The 15015-nt window shown below is 40.3% G+C and overlaps 1 protein-coding gene across 1 annotated transcript in view; it reads left to right on the forward strand.

Moving 5' to 3' along the window:
- Positions 1-15015, forward strand: part of TMTC1 (transmembrane O-mannosyltransferase targeting cadherins 1) — a 255687-nt gene that overhangs the window by 182884 nt on the left and 57788 nt on the right. Inside the window, exon 11 of the mRNA XM_032855161.1 lies at positions 7764-7877. Coding sequence (XP_032711052.1) covers positions 7764-7877 — 114 coding nt within the window. The remainder of the gene's footprint in view (positions 1-7763; positions 7878-15015) is intronic.

Raw genomic sequence — 15015 nt, forward strand, 5'->3', positions numbered from 1 at the left:
ATTTAATGGAGAAAAGCAAATCTCTTCCCATGTATTTCTTTGCTTATGTATTTGTTTCCAAACAAATGAGTTAACATGGGTCTGGCAATAATCATTAACCTGCAGGGTTTTTTTTAGTAAAGTTTTAAGAGGAAGATGTAATTTTATTTTGGGTTTTAGCTTTAGTTTTTAAAATGGTATTCTATAAAGTTTAATGTGAGCTCATTCTAAGTGAATTTATGAAAATAAGGCTCATGGGAAGGTTTCTGGGTCTGTGAAACCGTCGTAATGATGAGCTGGGCTGTAAAATCAGCTATAAACAAAATGAAATGATAAACCTAATTTCCTGATGCTGACAAGTCAATGAGAAAGGTGAGCATACAGCAGGAAGGAAGAGAAACGCAGGACATTTTCTTTAGACTCTTCAAGGACATTAAGTTGTGATCTGTGATCCAGTTGCTTTATTCTGAGCATTAATTGTGAACAAAGAAATGGAAGACTTTTTTCATCTCCCGGTAGGTTTTGATGTGCTACAGAAGCTGTTTCTGAATATAACAAGGTCACCTGGAAGCCCTAAACTTGTTGTAAAGTATAAACATTCTTTGGGACTTTTGCTCATTGTGCTGTGTTTTCTGGAGCTCAGGCCACCTTGCTAATTAATGCCATATCCCTGGTGAGGACCTTCACCTGGGCTCCCTGGCACTGCCCCACCAGGATCCCAACAGTATTTTTCCAGGTTTCCAGGGATTCCCAGTCTGTGCCCTCTTCCAGGTTCTGTTCTCACTTATGACCCAGTTCCCCGGTTTAGTCACTGCTCAGCTGATACCCAACACTTACACTCTGGGGGCAAACAATGGAGACAGAGTTGGGATCGCTTGAAAACAAAGAGGATCTATTGGAAGACTAGAGGAAGGTGCACAGAATTAAAAGGCCAGTAAAGAAGTTGGCACGGAGCAGACAGGAAACAGGCATAGGGATAGTCTGTCTTGAGAGCACTCAAGCACCTGCCCAGGAAAAAATAGGTAAACTTATACCAGGTTTATTTTATCTTCACAACAAAGTGCTGGGGAAATTAAGTCCTTTGGCGGAGCTTTGAGCTGTCTAGGTCATATGCCTGTCCTTTGTCTCCAGCAGGGCCCTGAAAGGAATGATTGGCCAAAGAAGCCCCTCTGATTTCCAGGGAGTTAGGGCAGGCCAAGCACCTTGGGGTTCCACTGAGACTTAACAGAGTGTGACAAGACGAATTCCCCACAAGAAATCCAAGTACTGCAGGCAGGGCCCAGACTCTGGCTGCCAAGAATGAATGAAAGAACAAGTGAAGGAATGAACAAATAAGACAGATATTCACTGCATTCCTCTATCTTAAAACAATATATTTGATTTTGCTACTTGGCAATTTAACTTTTTAAAAAATATTTTTAATTAATAAATTAATTAGTTTTAAGAATTTTATTTATTTATTTGACAGCAAGAGACAGCTAGAGAGGGAGCACTAGCATGGGGGAACTGGAGAGGGAGAAGCAGGCTGAGCAAGGAGCCCGATACAGGGCTCGATTCCAGGACACTAGGATCATGACCTGAGCCGAGGGCAGATACTTCACGACTGAGCCACCTAGGTGCCCCTTTTTTCTTAATAGAAGAAAATTAGTTTGGTATGCATGTCTTTTTTTTTTTTTATCCCCAGTATTTTATTTATTTATTTGAGAGAGAATGTCCGCATCCATGAGCAAGGGGAGAGGGAGAAGCAGACTCCCCGCTGAGTAGGGAGCCTGGTGCGGGGCTCCATCCCAGGACCCTGGAATCATGACCTGAGTGGAAAGCAGCTGCTTAACCCACTGAGCCACCCAGACACCCCTGGCATACATGTCTTCTTAGCTTATTTGTTATTGCTATATCATTGTCATGGTCATCATTACCACAGTGGGTACTGTAGAGACCTATTGATTTTTTATGAATATTCTTCACCCTTAAGGTCCCAGATTCTGTTCAGTCTCTGTCATATCCTTTTACTTTCAAGGCAGTTCTCCCAGAGCACAATGGACTTGTTCCTTCTTGCTCCCCATGCTGAAGGCATTCTGTACACACAGGGGCATGGGAGTTCAGTAATACAACTTCCTCTTAGTCTCTGTTGGCTTGATTTTTTTTTCTTTTGCTTTCATCAGTCAGTGCTTTTATGGGGGACCTTAAAATGGTTCTGCCTGTGTTAAACCCTTTGCTTGAATCAAGGTACTAACAGAAGTTGTGTCTTGTAATGATGTTTACTGCTTAATCAGAGCAACTTTGGCAAGCAGCTGTTTATTTCAAGGATAACAAGTTCATGTTCAAACCCTTGAAGGCTGATGCCAGCAGTTTAAAAACAGAAAAACAAAAAGCTCATTGGCCTTGCATCCAGAGGCTTCTGTTGTTTTAGGTGGAAGTATGTAGTAAGTGACAGCTGATTACTAAAACACAACCATTCCACACATGTGCTTGAAGAGGTTTTGTGTCCTAGGAGGCTTTTGATGATCAAATGGAATTTTGTATAATGTGCAAATCAAAGCTTTTGATAGTTTTTAGAAAACTTTGCCCATTACAATTTATGTATGTCCCAAGAAAAGTTTTAAGAGTGTGAGACTTTAAGAATATTTTTTCTTCTCTAAGACCAGATGTTTGTATGGATTCATCTGTGCTGAGTCATGCTCGAATCAGTTGAAGTGAACATTTACCAAGAATCTTGGAAGGAAGATAGAGTTACTGTTCGAGTGTGGGGGCTGGAGTTAGACTTTCTGGCTCCTCTCCAAGTACCACCATTTCATAGCTGTGTGACCTTGGGCAAGTTACTTAGCCATTCTGTGCCTTAGTTTATTTTAGAACTTAGAAGAAGAAGAAGAATCAAGTTTATATTTTGGTTGTAGGGTAAGAATAAACGAATATGTGAAATATGCCTAAGGCAATACTATAAACAATATGTTGGGTTTTTAGATGGTTGCTGTGCACTGTGTTCTAGGGCATGAGAGAGAGATGGTGGAGGCATGGGAGGGTGCAGAGAGATTATCTGTAGAGGAGCTAAAAGTCCTCGTGGAGGTCAGACACATAAACACACTTAAACGTAATGTAGCAGGTGGTGGACAAGGCAGCAGGACACTATAAGTACAAGCAGCCTGCTAAGAACAGCCCAACGCTTCAAGAACTGTTCTCTTTTAGACCTGAGCTGAAGAGAGAGAAAGATGAAAACAACCGAAATTCGGCACAGTGATCAAAACCAAGAACTGGGTGATTTGAGTACAAAAAATGTGTTAAAGTTCTAGAGGAGGTGATGCCCCTGGCAGAGGGCTAGCCTTCGACTTCTCTGTTGTAAACAATGAACTCATTGACCGTTCCTTGGACGTAGGGTCTCACTCAGGCCTCTCTTATTACACAGGGTGGTTTTGCTTGGCAATACTGTGAAGTTTTACAGAGAGTATGTTAGGACAGACCTTTGTGTTGGAGAAAGTCCAAATTTCATTCAAGTCCCAGCCTTTCCAGCTGACACATCCTTTTACAAAAAAGATACCACTGTGTGATGTATTTTTAGGAGGTACAGATGCAAGGCCCCTCACAGCCTTGAAGTTCCACAGGCAAGGGCTTACGCACAACAGCATAAGAAGCCAGCACAGAAGAGAGTAACTGGTCCAAGCTGAGCTAGCTGTGATGAGGAGGAGCCCGGCTTTGAACCCGAATTTGATATAAAAGAATACATAAGCTTTGCTATGCTTATTTTTTACTTTATGTTTTCTAACTAAAACTAAGCCAGGTATAAAAAAGAGAGTGGGGGAGAGAGCAAGAGGGAGGAGTTGGTTCATAATCATAGCTACCAGCTGTATTTTCTTTAATTCTTTTTAACAAGGAACTGTTCTGATACCCTAACCTAGGAAAAGGGTCACTGTGCAGCTTTAGCTGGGTCTGGTAATGAATTTTGCCTTTGTTTAGAGTAAATAATACTGTAATAACACATTTTGGTAAAATCCCCTCCACGCCCCAGATCTTTGAAATACCTGAAAAGACAGAGACCACATTTTTCTTTTATTTGCATCTAGTTCAGGGTCTCTCTGAATCCCATTCATGAACTATTTAAGCAATCCATGGACCATCAATTAAGAATTTCTGGCCTAGATTATTCTCCATCTCTTTAGGGAACACATTTCTGTTTCTTCCTTTCTGAATTACCAAGCCAGAGAGATCAGCCAGCCTCCCAGGGCAGAGAATATATATTGAGGATTGACAAATTCTTTTGTAGAGGAGTGGATGGTAAATATTTTAGTCTTTGTGGGCCATATAGTGTCTTTTGCAACGACTCAACCCTGCTGTTGTCTCAGGAACGACGCCAAAGATAATAGGTAAACACATTGGCGCGTCTGTGGCCCACAGGCTATAGTTTGCTTACCAATGAGATAAACATTGTGATAATAAAATTGTAGTGTTTCTATGCCCTGTGGTACCTTCCTGGCTTAGCTTCACATGTTGATCAGCTTCAGGAATAGTCCTGACCACGTATTGGCCTTGGTTGAAATCTGTGCTCCACTACTTTCTCAGTCTGTAATTTTAGAGAAAGGTCTTCATCTCTCTGAACCTCAGTGTTTTCATCTGTAGTGTGGGAGGTACGATAATTCTACCCATCCTGTAGTTATTGAAGAGATGCAAGGATATGATCCAGGGAAGTGGGTGCATAGCCCAGAACTGGATTCCAACTGAGCATCCCGTCCGATGAGTACTGGACTTTTGGAGTGTGGTGTTGTGTAACCTCAGGTCACAGCAGGGTCAGCACTGAAGAGAATCACAAATCCTTCTTACTTTCCTTTCCTGTTAACCTCTGGCTGAATACTGCTCATTATTATTATTTTTTCTAATGTTTGTTTTCTCATCGGGAATTTGGGGATAGTCCTCGTGACCTATTGTCCAGGATGCCAATAAAACAAATTGGTGTTCTATAAACTTGGAGATATACCTAAGAGAAGTGGCTTTTTATTTCTGTTTGTTTCAGTCATTTCTGTTCTTTTCCAAGTGTTGTACAAATGAGAGGTCCGAGGGAGAAATGTGATGTATATGAATGAATATCCTGAGTTGAAAGGAGATTTTTCTTTGAAATCATCATTGGGATTATGAATACGGATCGCGCTCCAACCGCATACTTAATGAATACTATGTGTCTTTGTAAAGTAAATACTGAAGCTGCTTGTTTCCACTGAAACAATTGGGGCTACGGAATCAGCATCCGTAGAGCAAATGAAGGAGACTGGCTCTGGAAGCAGGAGCAGCCTGGCCAGTTACAGCTACGTGGAAACTTTTGCCTTTGGCCAGTTGTTTATTTCCCCTTTTCTACAAACTACTCATTGTAAAATGAGAGACTGGAAAAACATAGCAGAAAAATATCACAGAGAGAACATAAAGGTCAAAAACAACAATGGAAAAAGCAGTGTGTTCTTCGGATTCCAGTTACTCCACCCACATCTGCTTGCCTGTTATGAATATCATTACTTCCTTTGGCCATCACTGAACAATGCCCTGATCTTTGCAAGGACCATGTTTCCACAGACCTAATTGTCTGTTCCTCTAGCAATACATAAATTAGAGTCACCGTGCTAATCACACAGGGGGAGAGATCAATTCCAATATGCCAGTTATGTCCACGCCAAAATCAAAGTTACTTTTAAAATCGGCCCATTGCCATGCACTACTTATTTCTGCCTAGAAAAATTAAGAAATTTTCCTGGATAGAAACTGGAATGTTTTTAAAGCCAGTTAGCACTCTGCCCCAGATTCTGCCCCTGTGACTAAATTCACTTAGCGTAATATCCGTTTTATTTATTTATTTATTTATTTGAGAGAGAGAGAGAGAGAGAGTAAGAGAGAGTATGAGAGGGGAGAAGGTCAGAGGGAGAAGCAGACTCCCCGTGGAGCTGGGAGCCTGATACGGGACTCAATCCCGGGACTCAGTCCCGGGACTCCAGGATCATGACCTGAGCTGAAGACAGTTGCTTAACCAACTGAGCCACCCAGGCACCCCGTAATATCCATTTTAAATATTCCATTAAAATCCTGGCTCTCTGTTGCACCTGAAGGGTCTCACCATAGAATGATTGAAGGATACCAGTGTTTCACTGGAGCACCCGAATGTCAGCATTTGTCTGTCTTTTGTCTTGGATGGATCAGTTTCTACTTAGACAATTCCTCCAGTCTCCTTCCTGGGGCTCCAGTCCTGGCTGCCAGTGTTCAGAGAGCTTAATAAGAGGGGAAACTGAGATCCCAATGTTCAGAATACAGATCTTCACATAATATACCTTTGAGGTACCACCCCTTCCCTTGGCAGTTGACCTGTTGTTCCTGGGTGCAGGGTTTCTCTAGCTGAGCTCTTCCAGAGAGTGAAACTCCCGCCTTCTGCTGGCATGGGGAAAGAATGATGAAAAAAGCCACTTGGGTATATAGGGTAAGGATGGCAATCTGGGCTTTAACTGCTCCCGATACAGTTTTAGTCCTTGTTCAGCCACACCTCTGCCCCCAAGAAATCCTAGCCACCTGCCCTGTGGGCACTGAAGCAGCCTACGTAAGTCTGGAGTTTGCTGCCTTCAGATGATGATGTCTTCTGGTTGGTCTTTAGCCTCTTGCACTCTCTGTAAGTTCTGTCCTTTGGAGAGTTCCTCCAACCAGGGGGTTTTAAGTTGGGACTGTCTTTGCTGGTCATAAAGAACCTCTTATTTTAGGGAAAGTTCAACAAAGATCACAAAGCCCTTACGTATTTCCCCGACAGATCTTTGACACTTTGTATGAAACCCTTCTATTAATCTTACCTTTAAATTAAAACTAAATGAAAGTATGTTCCCTGGGAGAAGGAATGTAGAGCATTAGAGTTGCCCCAAAACTAGGTTGTCCTGCTTTTCTCCTTGCTCTCTCTCATCAGCTGTCCCCCTCCCACATTTCATCCATGCACAGTCTGGGAGTTTTCTTTCCAGGTGGGCCTCCATCATTCCCCTGCCACCACCTCCCTGCGTGTTGAGGGAATGAGGGACTCTAGGACCAATCTAGAATCCTCTAGAATTCCACCTCTGACACTGACCAGCTGTATAATCTTGTGCAGGTTAAATGTGTGGTTGCTAGTTACAAACGAGAAACAGATCCCCTCCTGCCTCACCCTGCCCCTGGAATCATCTTCAAAGCTTCACTGTTACCCTTGTAGGGATTCCCCAGGCATTTCCTTATGACTGCCAAAGCAAACTAACACAGTGGCTTTTTGAACAAAATCTCACTCCCTTACCTGCAACTTTTTGAACAAAATCTCACTCCCTTACCTGCAACTTGCATTTATTTAGGGTACATGGAAATTGTTAATTTCCAATAGAAGTTAATAGGGAGGCCAGTCTGCAGTCATCCCTCTTATCATGATTTATTTTTGCAGACACTCTTAATTTTTGTTTTAAGGAAGGTTGTAAGTGAGCAAAAGAAGCAAGGAAGGAAAACACTGAATGAATCTGAGCATGCAGGTTTATTCTGCAGAGAATTATCCATTACCCTGAGCCACCGTCTCTGCTTCCTATCCAGTTAGCATGTTAGTTTAGTTGTGCCCACCACCCATTGCATTCATTATTTTCCATAGAAGCGTGTTTAGTAAGTCATATATTTCATGAATTCTGAAAAACCCGATTTAGATGGTTGTAACAGACATTCCAAATGCAGGTTCATGAAACTGAGTAAAATATGAAAGAAACCAATGATGTTCCTAAACACAGTTCTTTGTTGCTCTTTCTTCTTTTCTTTAAATGTGTTAATTGTAGGTCTGGAGTTCAGACTCTGCCTCACAATGCCAAGGTTCACTACAACTATGCCAATTTCCTGAAGGACCAGGGTCGGAACCGGGAAGCCATCTACCACTACAGAACAGCCCTCAGGTAAGCCCCACACAATTGTCTACCGCTCTGCTTCTCAGGCCCTTGTTCATTCACTCGCCCACCCAGTGTGCACTGTGGGGGTGGACAGTGGATATCCCCTTCGGGGTGGTAAGTATTCCGGACTCTCCATTTTGGCTCAGTGTTCAAGTCTGTTGTGAATGTAGTAATTCTGCCTCATTTCTAATTCTTGGTGTTCCTGCAGAAGTTTCCATTGCTACTCACTACTCAATAAAGTGACAGTCACACACACATGGAGGCGAACAAGAGTTGGTTGTCAAAAATACACTCCTAGATTCTCTGAGCGTGTATTCCAATGAATTCTTCCTGCTTTAGGCTTCTCATCATCAGAAAGAATTTATATGAAGGCATCTGAGTATAGAAATGAAATACCCTGATAATTGTATTAAATAGAAAGAAAACTACAAGACACTTGATTACCATATTGGGAATATGTTAATAAGGGGTGTGTGTGTGTGTGTGTGTATTTACACAAATATATATGTGCATATATGTATGAACAGCCCTGACACTCTTCTTATACTCCTCTACTTGTATTCATTTGGAAGAGACTGTACAAAACATAGCTTTAAGTTGTCACTTTAAGAGAAACCACAAATTCAAGCCTGCATTACCAGTGGCAGACCGCTCTTAAGTACTCAAAATGGCAACTCTTACTTTCAAGATGATCTTATCTAAAAGATCCCACATGATGAATGTCTTTAGTCTGTACCATGAGGGCACATGAGAACTATATATAGCCTCAGAGTCTCCAAATATGGGCAAAACAAAGAAACATGAGTCTTCTCTTTTTTTGTACAATGAGGCTCACCGAAGCCTTTGAAAGAGTTTTCCATGCCCCTCCAGACTGGCCCACATTTGGCTGAATTTTCTAATACAGTTCTGCTTTGAGACATGCTTCAAGTATGTATACAACACATCTACATTTCCCTGAAGCACCTTCGAGGATTATCTCAAATCTTAGTTTGAAATCATCATTCTTAAAGTAACCGGCCAGATTTTTAAAATTATCCTTTTGAACAATGTTCTTACATAAATATATTGTTCATAAGTCAAATTCTTTTAGACTTTATGTTCTCATTTAATACTCAGTATGGCAAAAATTTTAAGCTGTGCTCATCAAGTTCACTATCAAATACTTTTCCAAAGATACAAAAAAAATGCAAGCTCCAGAGGAAAATTGTCATGAAACTTTTTATTGAGGAAAAGAAGCTTTTATTAAGGAATAGAAGATCATTTTTAAGGATTAATGAAGAATTATGTTTTTTCCCTGGAAGCCAGTTTACCCAACTCTTTACAGTACTTAACTCTAGTTGGTGAGATTAAGATTTGATTTTTTTCTGTATATTTTATTTTGTGCTCCAAATGTTCTACAAGTGAACATGCATTATTTTTTCAATGAAGCGATATAATTTTTAAAGAGGCATATATTCCTTCAAGGGTACAAATAAAGTATGTTTTGGCCTAATAATTAATTAATGTTTCAGGGGTTTAGGTGGCATTCTTGAAGAGAAGAGAGCAGTAAATTTGCCCAAAAAATAATGGTTGAAAGGAAGTATTATCAGTGTCCTTTAAAATTTGTTGCATTCTAAAAAACTGTTTTCTGTCAAGTTCAAACAGAAAAAATAAGGCAGACCCTAAGGCACAGCCTGGGGCAAAGATATAAATTATATAAAATTCTTGAGTAGCTGATTTTACAGAATTATAGTAGCTGGTTGGGTACTACTGCTTTCTTCCCATGAAAGAATAAAAATAAATATTTGCTTCAGCAACTGTGCTTGTGGAAGAAACATGTCCCTTGAGAAGTGGGGAAAAAAAAATTAAAGCTATAAATACCCTGCATAGTAATTAGTGAAATATTTCATCCTCTCAGACCAGGCTCAAAATACTTCTAATTTAAGTAGCATCATTTCTGTGTGGATACCTCGGTGGTGAATTTTCAATGGGTGTGGGTGTTTTGTTTTGCTTTTTTAATTTAAATAAATTGTCACTCCTTGTGTTAGAAAGGGAAAATACCAGGACTATTCAGCATTTTGATGATTATTCATCCTAGGTGACGAGAAAATTGCCCTTTTTTAAAAATTAAATTAAATTAAATTTTTTAGAGAGAGAGCATGCACATAAGTGGCAAAAGGGGAGGGGCAGAGAAAGAGTGAGAGAGAATCTTAGGCAGGTTCCATGCTCAGTGCGAAGCCCAACATGGGGCTCGATCTCACACCATGACCTGAGCTGAAATCGAGAGTCAGATGCTAAACCGACTGAGCCACCCAGGCATTGCCCTTATTTTGATATTGCTCTTTCTTTGCTCAAGTTGATGAGACAGGGACTCTCCCCCCTCCCAACTACCTCATCCCTATTTCAGCTTCAGTATATTTGATATTTTCCATATTTGCACACAGCCAGAAAGAGAATGATTAGGGAAATGCAGGGCTAATGGTGTTATTATTTTAAATCAGTCCCCACAATTATCCATTTCTGTTGTAATGACTGTGTAGATCCCAAAGGCAATGATGGAATTAGTCATTAGGGTTGTGTCTATACCAATATCATTTTGGCTGACTTATAATTCTAGAAATAATGCTCCATTAAATTGGTAATTATATATGGCATGAATATTCTGCTTCTTTTAAACCTTATTGTATGTTTTTTTAAAGATTTATTTATTTATTTCAGAGAGAGAGTGAGAGAGCAGGATGGGGGAGGAGCAGAGGCACAGGGAGAGAGAGAATGCTGGAGCAGACTCCCTGCCCAGCAGGGAGCCCAATGTGGGACTCAATCCCAAGACCCTGAGATCACTACGTGAGCCAAAATCAAGAGCTGGCCACTTAACTAACTGAGCCACCCAGGCACCGCAACCTTATTCTATTTTTATATATATACATATATGTATGTATATATCCCTCATGTTTATTTCAGCATTATTTACAATAGCCAAGGTACAGAATGTGCTAATTTTTTTTACTTTTTATTTATTTATTTATTTAAAGTTTTTCCTTTTAGATCTTTTCCATTTTTTTTAATTATTATGTTATGTTAGTCATCATACAGTACATCATTAGTTTTTGATGTAGTGTTCCAAGATTAATTGTTTGCATATAACACCCAGTGCTCCAAGCAGTCCGTGCCCTCCTTAATACCCATCACCAGGCTCACTCATTCCCTTCCCCACCTCCTCTCTAAAACCTTCAGTTTGTTATCTGGAGTCCACAGTCGCTCATGGTTCCTCCCCCGCTTCGATTTCCTCCGCTTCATTTTTCCCTTCCTTCTCTTACTGTCCTCCATGCTATTTCTTATGTTCCACAAATAAGGGAAACCATATGATAATTTTCTCTGCTTGACTTTTTTACTTATCATAATCTCCTCCAGTTCCAACCATGTTGATGCAAAAGTTGAGTATTTATCCTTTCTGATGGTTGAGTCCATTGTATATATATGCACCATATCTTCTTTATCCATTCGTCTACAACCTTGTTCTGTTTTTTACACAAAATGGAAGTACTACCAAGTTCTCCTACCTTTCAGTGAAGCTCATTTATTCTATTTCTGTAGTGCAAGGGAAATCTTCCCTGGAAAATGCTGCAGTTGAGGTTATAGATTCAGATTAAGACCCAAATCAGCAAAGGAAAATGGCAGAACTCTTTTTTTTTTAAATCCTTAATGAACACAAGTGTTACCTTTGCTTTGCTCAGAGGGGAGCTGTGATGTTTATATCTGTTCCAGATTCTATAAAGTTTGGGATTCCTTATGGTTCAGAATCAGAACACCACTGGTGGTTCTGCCATATGCCTCCAAAGCTTTCTGGCCATTGTTTAGAACCTGGAAAAGTTTCTACCATTCCACTTCATATGAGTGGAGTAGAAAGTTCAGAGATGACCCAATATCTCAGCTCTTCCTGCACAAAAATGCCCATGAAATAACTCATCCAGTAAGCCCAAAGGGAGAGAGAGATCATAGCTCAGACTGAATAATATGCAGCAGATACTGAATGTGTACTTGGCCAGTGGTTTGTTGATCAGCTTAAAAAGTCACTTGAAAGGATAGAATCATAAAGCAAATCATGCACACTCTTTAATGATTTATTATACCCTAAAATTTCCCATGTACATCCACTCACCAATCTTCAAATGTCAAACCAAGCTTTTTTCTTTGGGCAAGAGTCCAATGATTATAATCTGCAAAAATCACATCCATAAGTCATTTCTCTGATGATCAGGTTTTGATACTTTCAAATGGAATAAAAACTGTAATGACTGTGAGATTTTTTATTTTTCTCCTATAGCTTTTTTTATAGATACTCCACATCTAATCAACAGCAATTTCTTGAGCAAATTCCCTTCTTTGAGTATTTCCAGAGTGTTTACATAGTATTCATAGAAATTACAACACTGTTTTTCACATTTATATTTTATCAGTTTGCAAGATATTTCATTACATGGTACAATTGCAATAAAAACCACAACTGCAACAAATTTGTTAACAAACACAACTGTCTTTTAGACATACAACTCAATTTACAGGATCAAAAAGGCCCAGGCTTATAGAGAAAGTTTATTAAGTTGTGGGTATCCACTAATATGTTTTACAGAGAATAGAGAACATCTGGAAATCTGACAACTTAGTGAAGAGACTGTTTTAAAAGAGATTTCACAAGAGGTGCTCAAGTCATGGACATTGTTTCTCATCTAATATTTAAATCCCCTGCATGACTCAGTTACTGGTTGGTTAAAATGGGCTGGTCATCAAGAACCCTGTACCTGGGAATGAATACAGTTCACTTTGTCCAGGGGGAGTCAGGAAGGTCTCCCTATTGTCAGCAGCAAATTATCTCATGTTCCACAGAGCATTTGTTCACTTAGATACCTTCTTCCTCCCAACCCACTATAATAAGGACCCCATACCCAGATCTACTATTGTGTCCTGGTTGATTGGATATCAGCCCTGTGCAAGATTCTGTCCTAATACAAGGGCTGTGATCTTCAGTCACCCAGACTGCTGTTTTCTTTTCACAGGTATGGTTTCAACATGAAATACCCAGTAAATCATCTAAGATTTTCACCCTCCCATACTCCTATCAAGCAGGAAATTCATTTCCCTTCCCTGATAGCACTCAAGTGTGCTTGGGCAGCCATGAGACCCTTAGAGTGGCCTTATCCACTCCCAGTGTATCTGCTGTTGAGGTTCTAAACAGAAAATCTGAAGGGAAAGAAACCTGTTCAGAAAGGGTAGAAGTCCTTGACCATACTCTTTTATTGGCATAATTAAAGGGGAAGAAATGTGCCTTTTAATGCTCCTGTCCCAAAGAAATCTCTGCTAGCTGTTTAATTGCCTACCACATGGGAAAGGATAGAACTAAAATCTTTCTGATTGGAATTTTTTAATGGGTAAAATAGAGACTTGTCATGATAAAAGTAACCATTGATAGCATTCTTTGCATTCCTTCCTGTGTGGATAACTGGAACTCTGGAAGGACACTCTATTAACTGGGTAAGTCTTTGTGGAAAAAAAGGAAGTAATAAAGGAATTGAGGAAACATCATATCATTAGAGTCTAAAGAATCTAACCATGTATAATTAACGCCCTGTTCACTAATGTCCTGAGTAGATCAATAAAATTACTACAATTCCTTTGAAAAATGTTGTCTATAAAGCTGGTGGAGTTTGAACATTTTTTTGAAATCAGGATTTAATGGTTATTTTAAAAGTCCTCATTACACAGCCTATTTTAAGTGGACATTTAAAATAACTCTTTCAAGTAAAAATGACCTTGGATACCAGCTGCCATGTATTTCTGGAAAGAATTAAAATTCCAGAACCATTTGTTAACCAGGTTTAACAAGTGGAGATGGGCTCTTCTGCCCGTGTGGTATTTTCATTTATAAAAGTCTAAATACACTTCCCAATATCACAAATAGACATTTGAAATTATTTTTATTTCTTTTTGTTGATGAAATTAGAGCCTCCCTCTATTTATTTTGTGTTAATTAAGTCTGGCAGTTTTATTCATTAAATCCAAGAAGTTAAAACTATTTTATTTAGAAAACTAGAATTTCATGACCATACTTGTGGACTAAATTTCCAAATGAAAGTTTTATAATTTCTATTGAAGAATATTTTGCTGTCTGGTTTTCTTTTGTTGTTGTTGTTGTTGTTTTTTTTCCTCCTGCCTTCTACCACTCTTTCACTTAAAGAGTTTGCCTTGCTTCCCCAGGAAACGGAATCCAAGGCAGGGATCTGTAAGCAGGAAGTCCACTGAGAAGCACTCTCTGGAACACTAGGGAAGGAAGCCAGGCGAGCAGGATGGGCAGAGGGAGAGTTGGGACAGTCAGTGCGGTTCCAGGGCCTTGGATGACCGCTGAGGAAGCTCTGCTGCAAGGGCCCCTCAGGATGGCAATGAGTGGAGGCAATAGATGGAACCTTTACGTCCCCTTACAAATCCATCACTGCCTTGGGTGAGGGAGTTCCCTGAGGCTGAGCTCATTGCCCAGAGGCTGTGAGGTGTCAGCCACTGGGGAAACAAGTGTCTCAGATGTGAGTGGTGTCTGGGTGCTGAGAGACCGCATCCGAGGCCCTGGCTTAATTTACAGTTTCTTATATAAGCAGATGATGACTGTTTTAACAATATCATTTAGATTTTCTGAATGTTACAGATGAAGTAACACCATACTTTGTAGGGTTGGAATATTATAAGATAACTCCTATAAAAAGCTTAAAGCAGGTCCTAATCCCTGGCAGTGATAAACTCATTAATTGTTTTCCATGTCCCAAATCTGACCACTTCTCTCCACCTCCATCCCCCACCGTGTCTCACTTAGATTCCTGTCCCTCAGAGGCTCTGCAGCGGCCTCCAGGCCCCGCACTGTCTTTCTCAGACCTCACCTCCTGCTACTTTTCTTGCCGGCTTGACTCCAGCCATGTGGGGTTCCAGGGACTCTGAATTTGTGGTTCCCTCTTCCCAAAACACCCCCTCCCTCTCTAAAAGCTGCTTTCTTCCCTTCCTTTGGGGCTCTCCACTTGGGTCATCTTGTCGACAAGGCCTTCCCTGGCCACCCCACCTAAGAGTGCAGTCACCACCAACATAGTCTATTCCTATTTGCTTCATTTTCTCCACTGCATTTATCACC

The sequence above is a fragment of the Lontra canadensis genome, unplaced genomic scaffold, assembly GCF_010015895.1.
Source record: "Lontra canadensis isolate GAN:19392208 unplaced genomic scaffold, GSC_riverotter_1.0 scaffold9, whole genome shotgun sequence".
Classification (NCBI taxonomy): Eukaryota; Metazoa; Chordata; class Mammalia; order Carnivora; family Mustelidae; genus Lontra; species Lontra canadensis.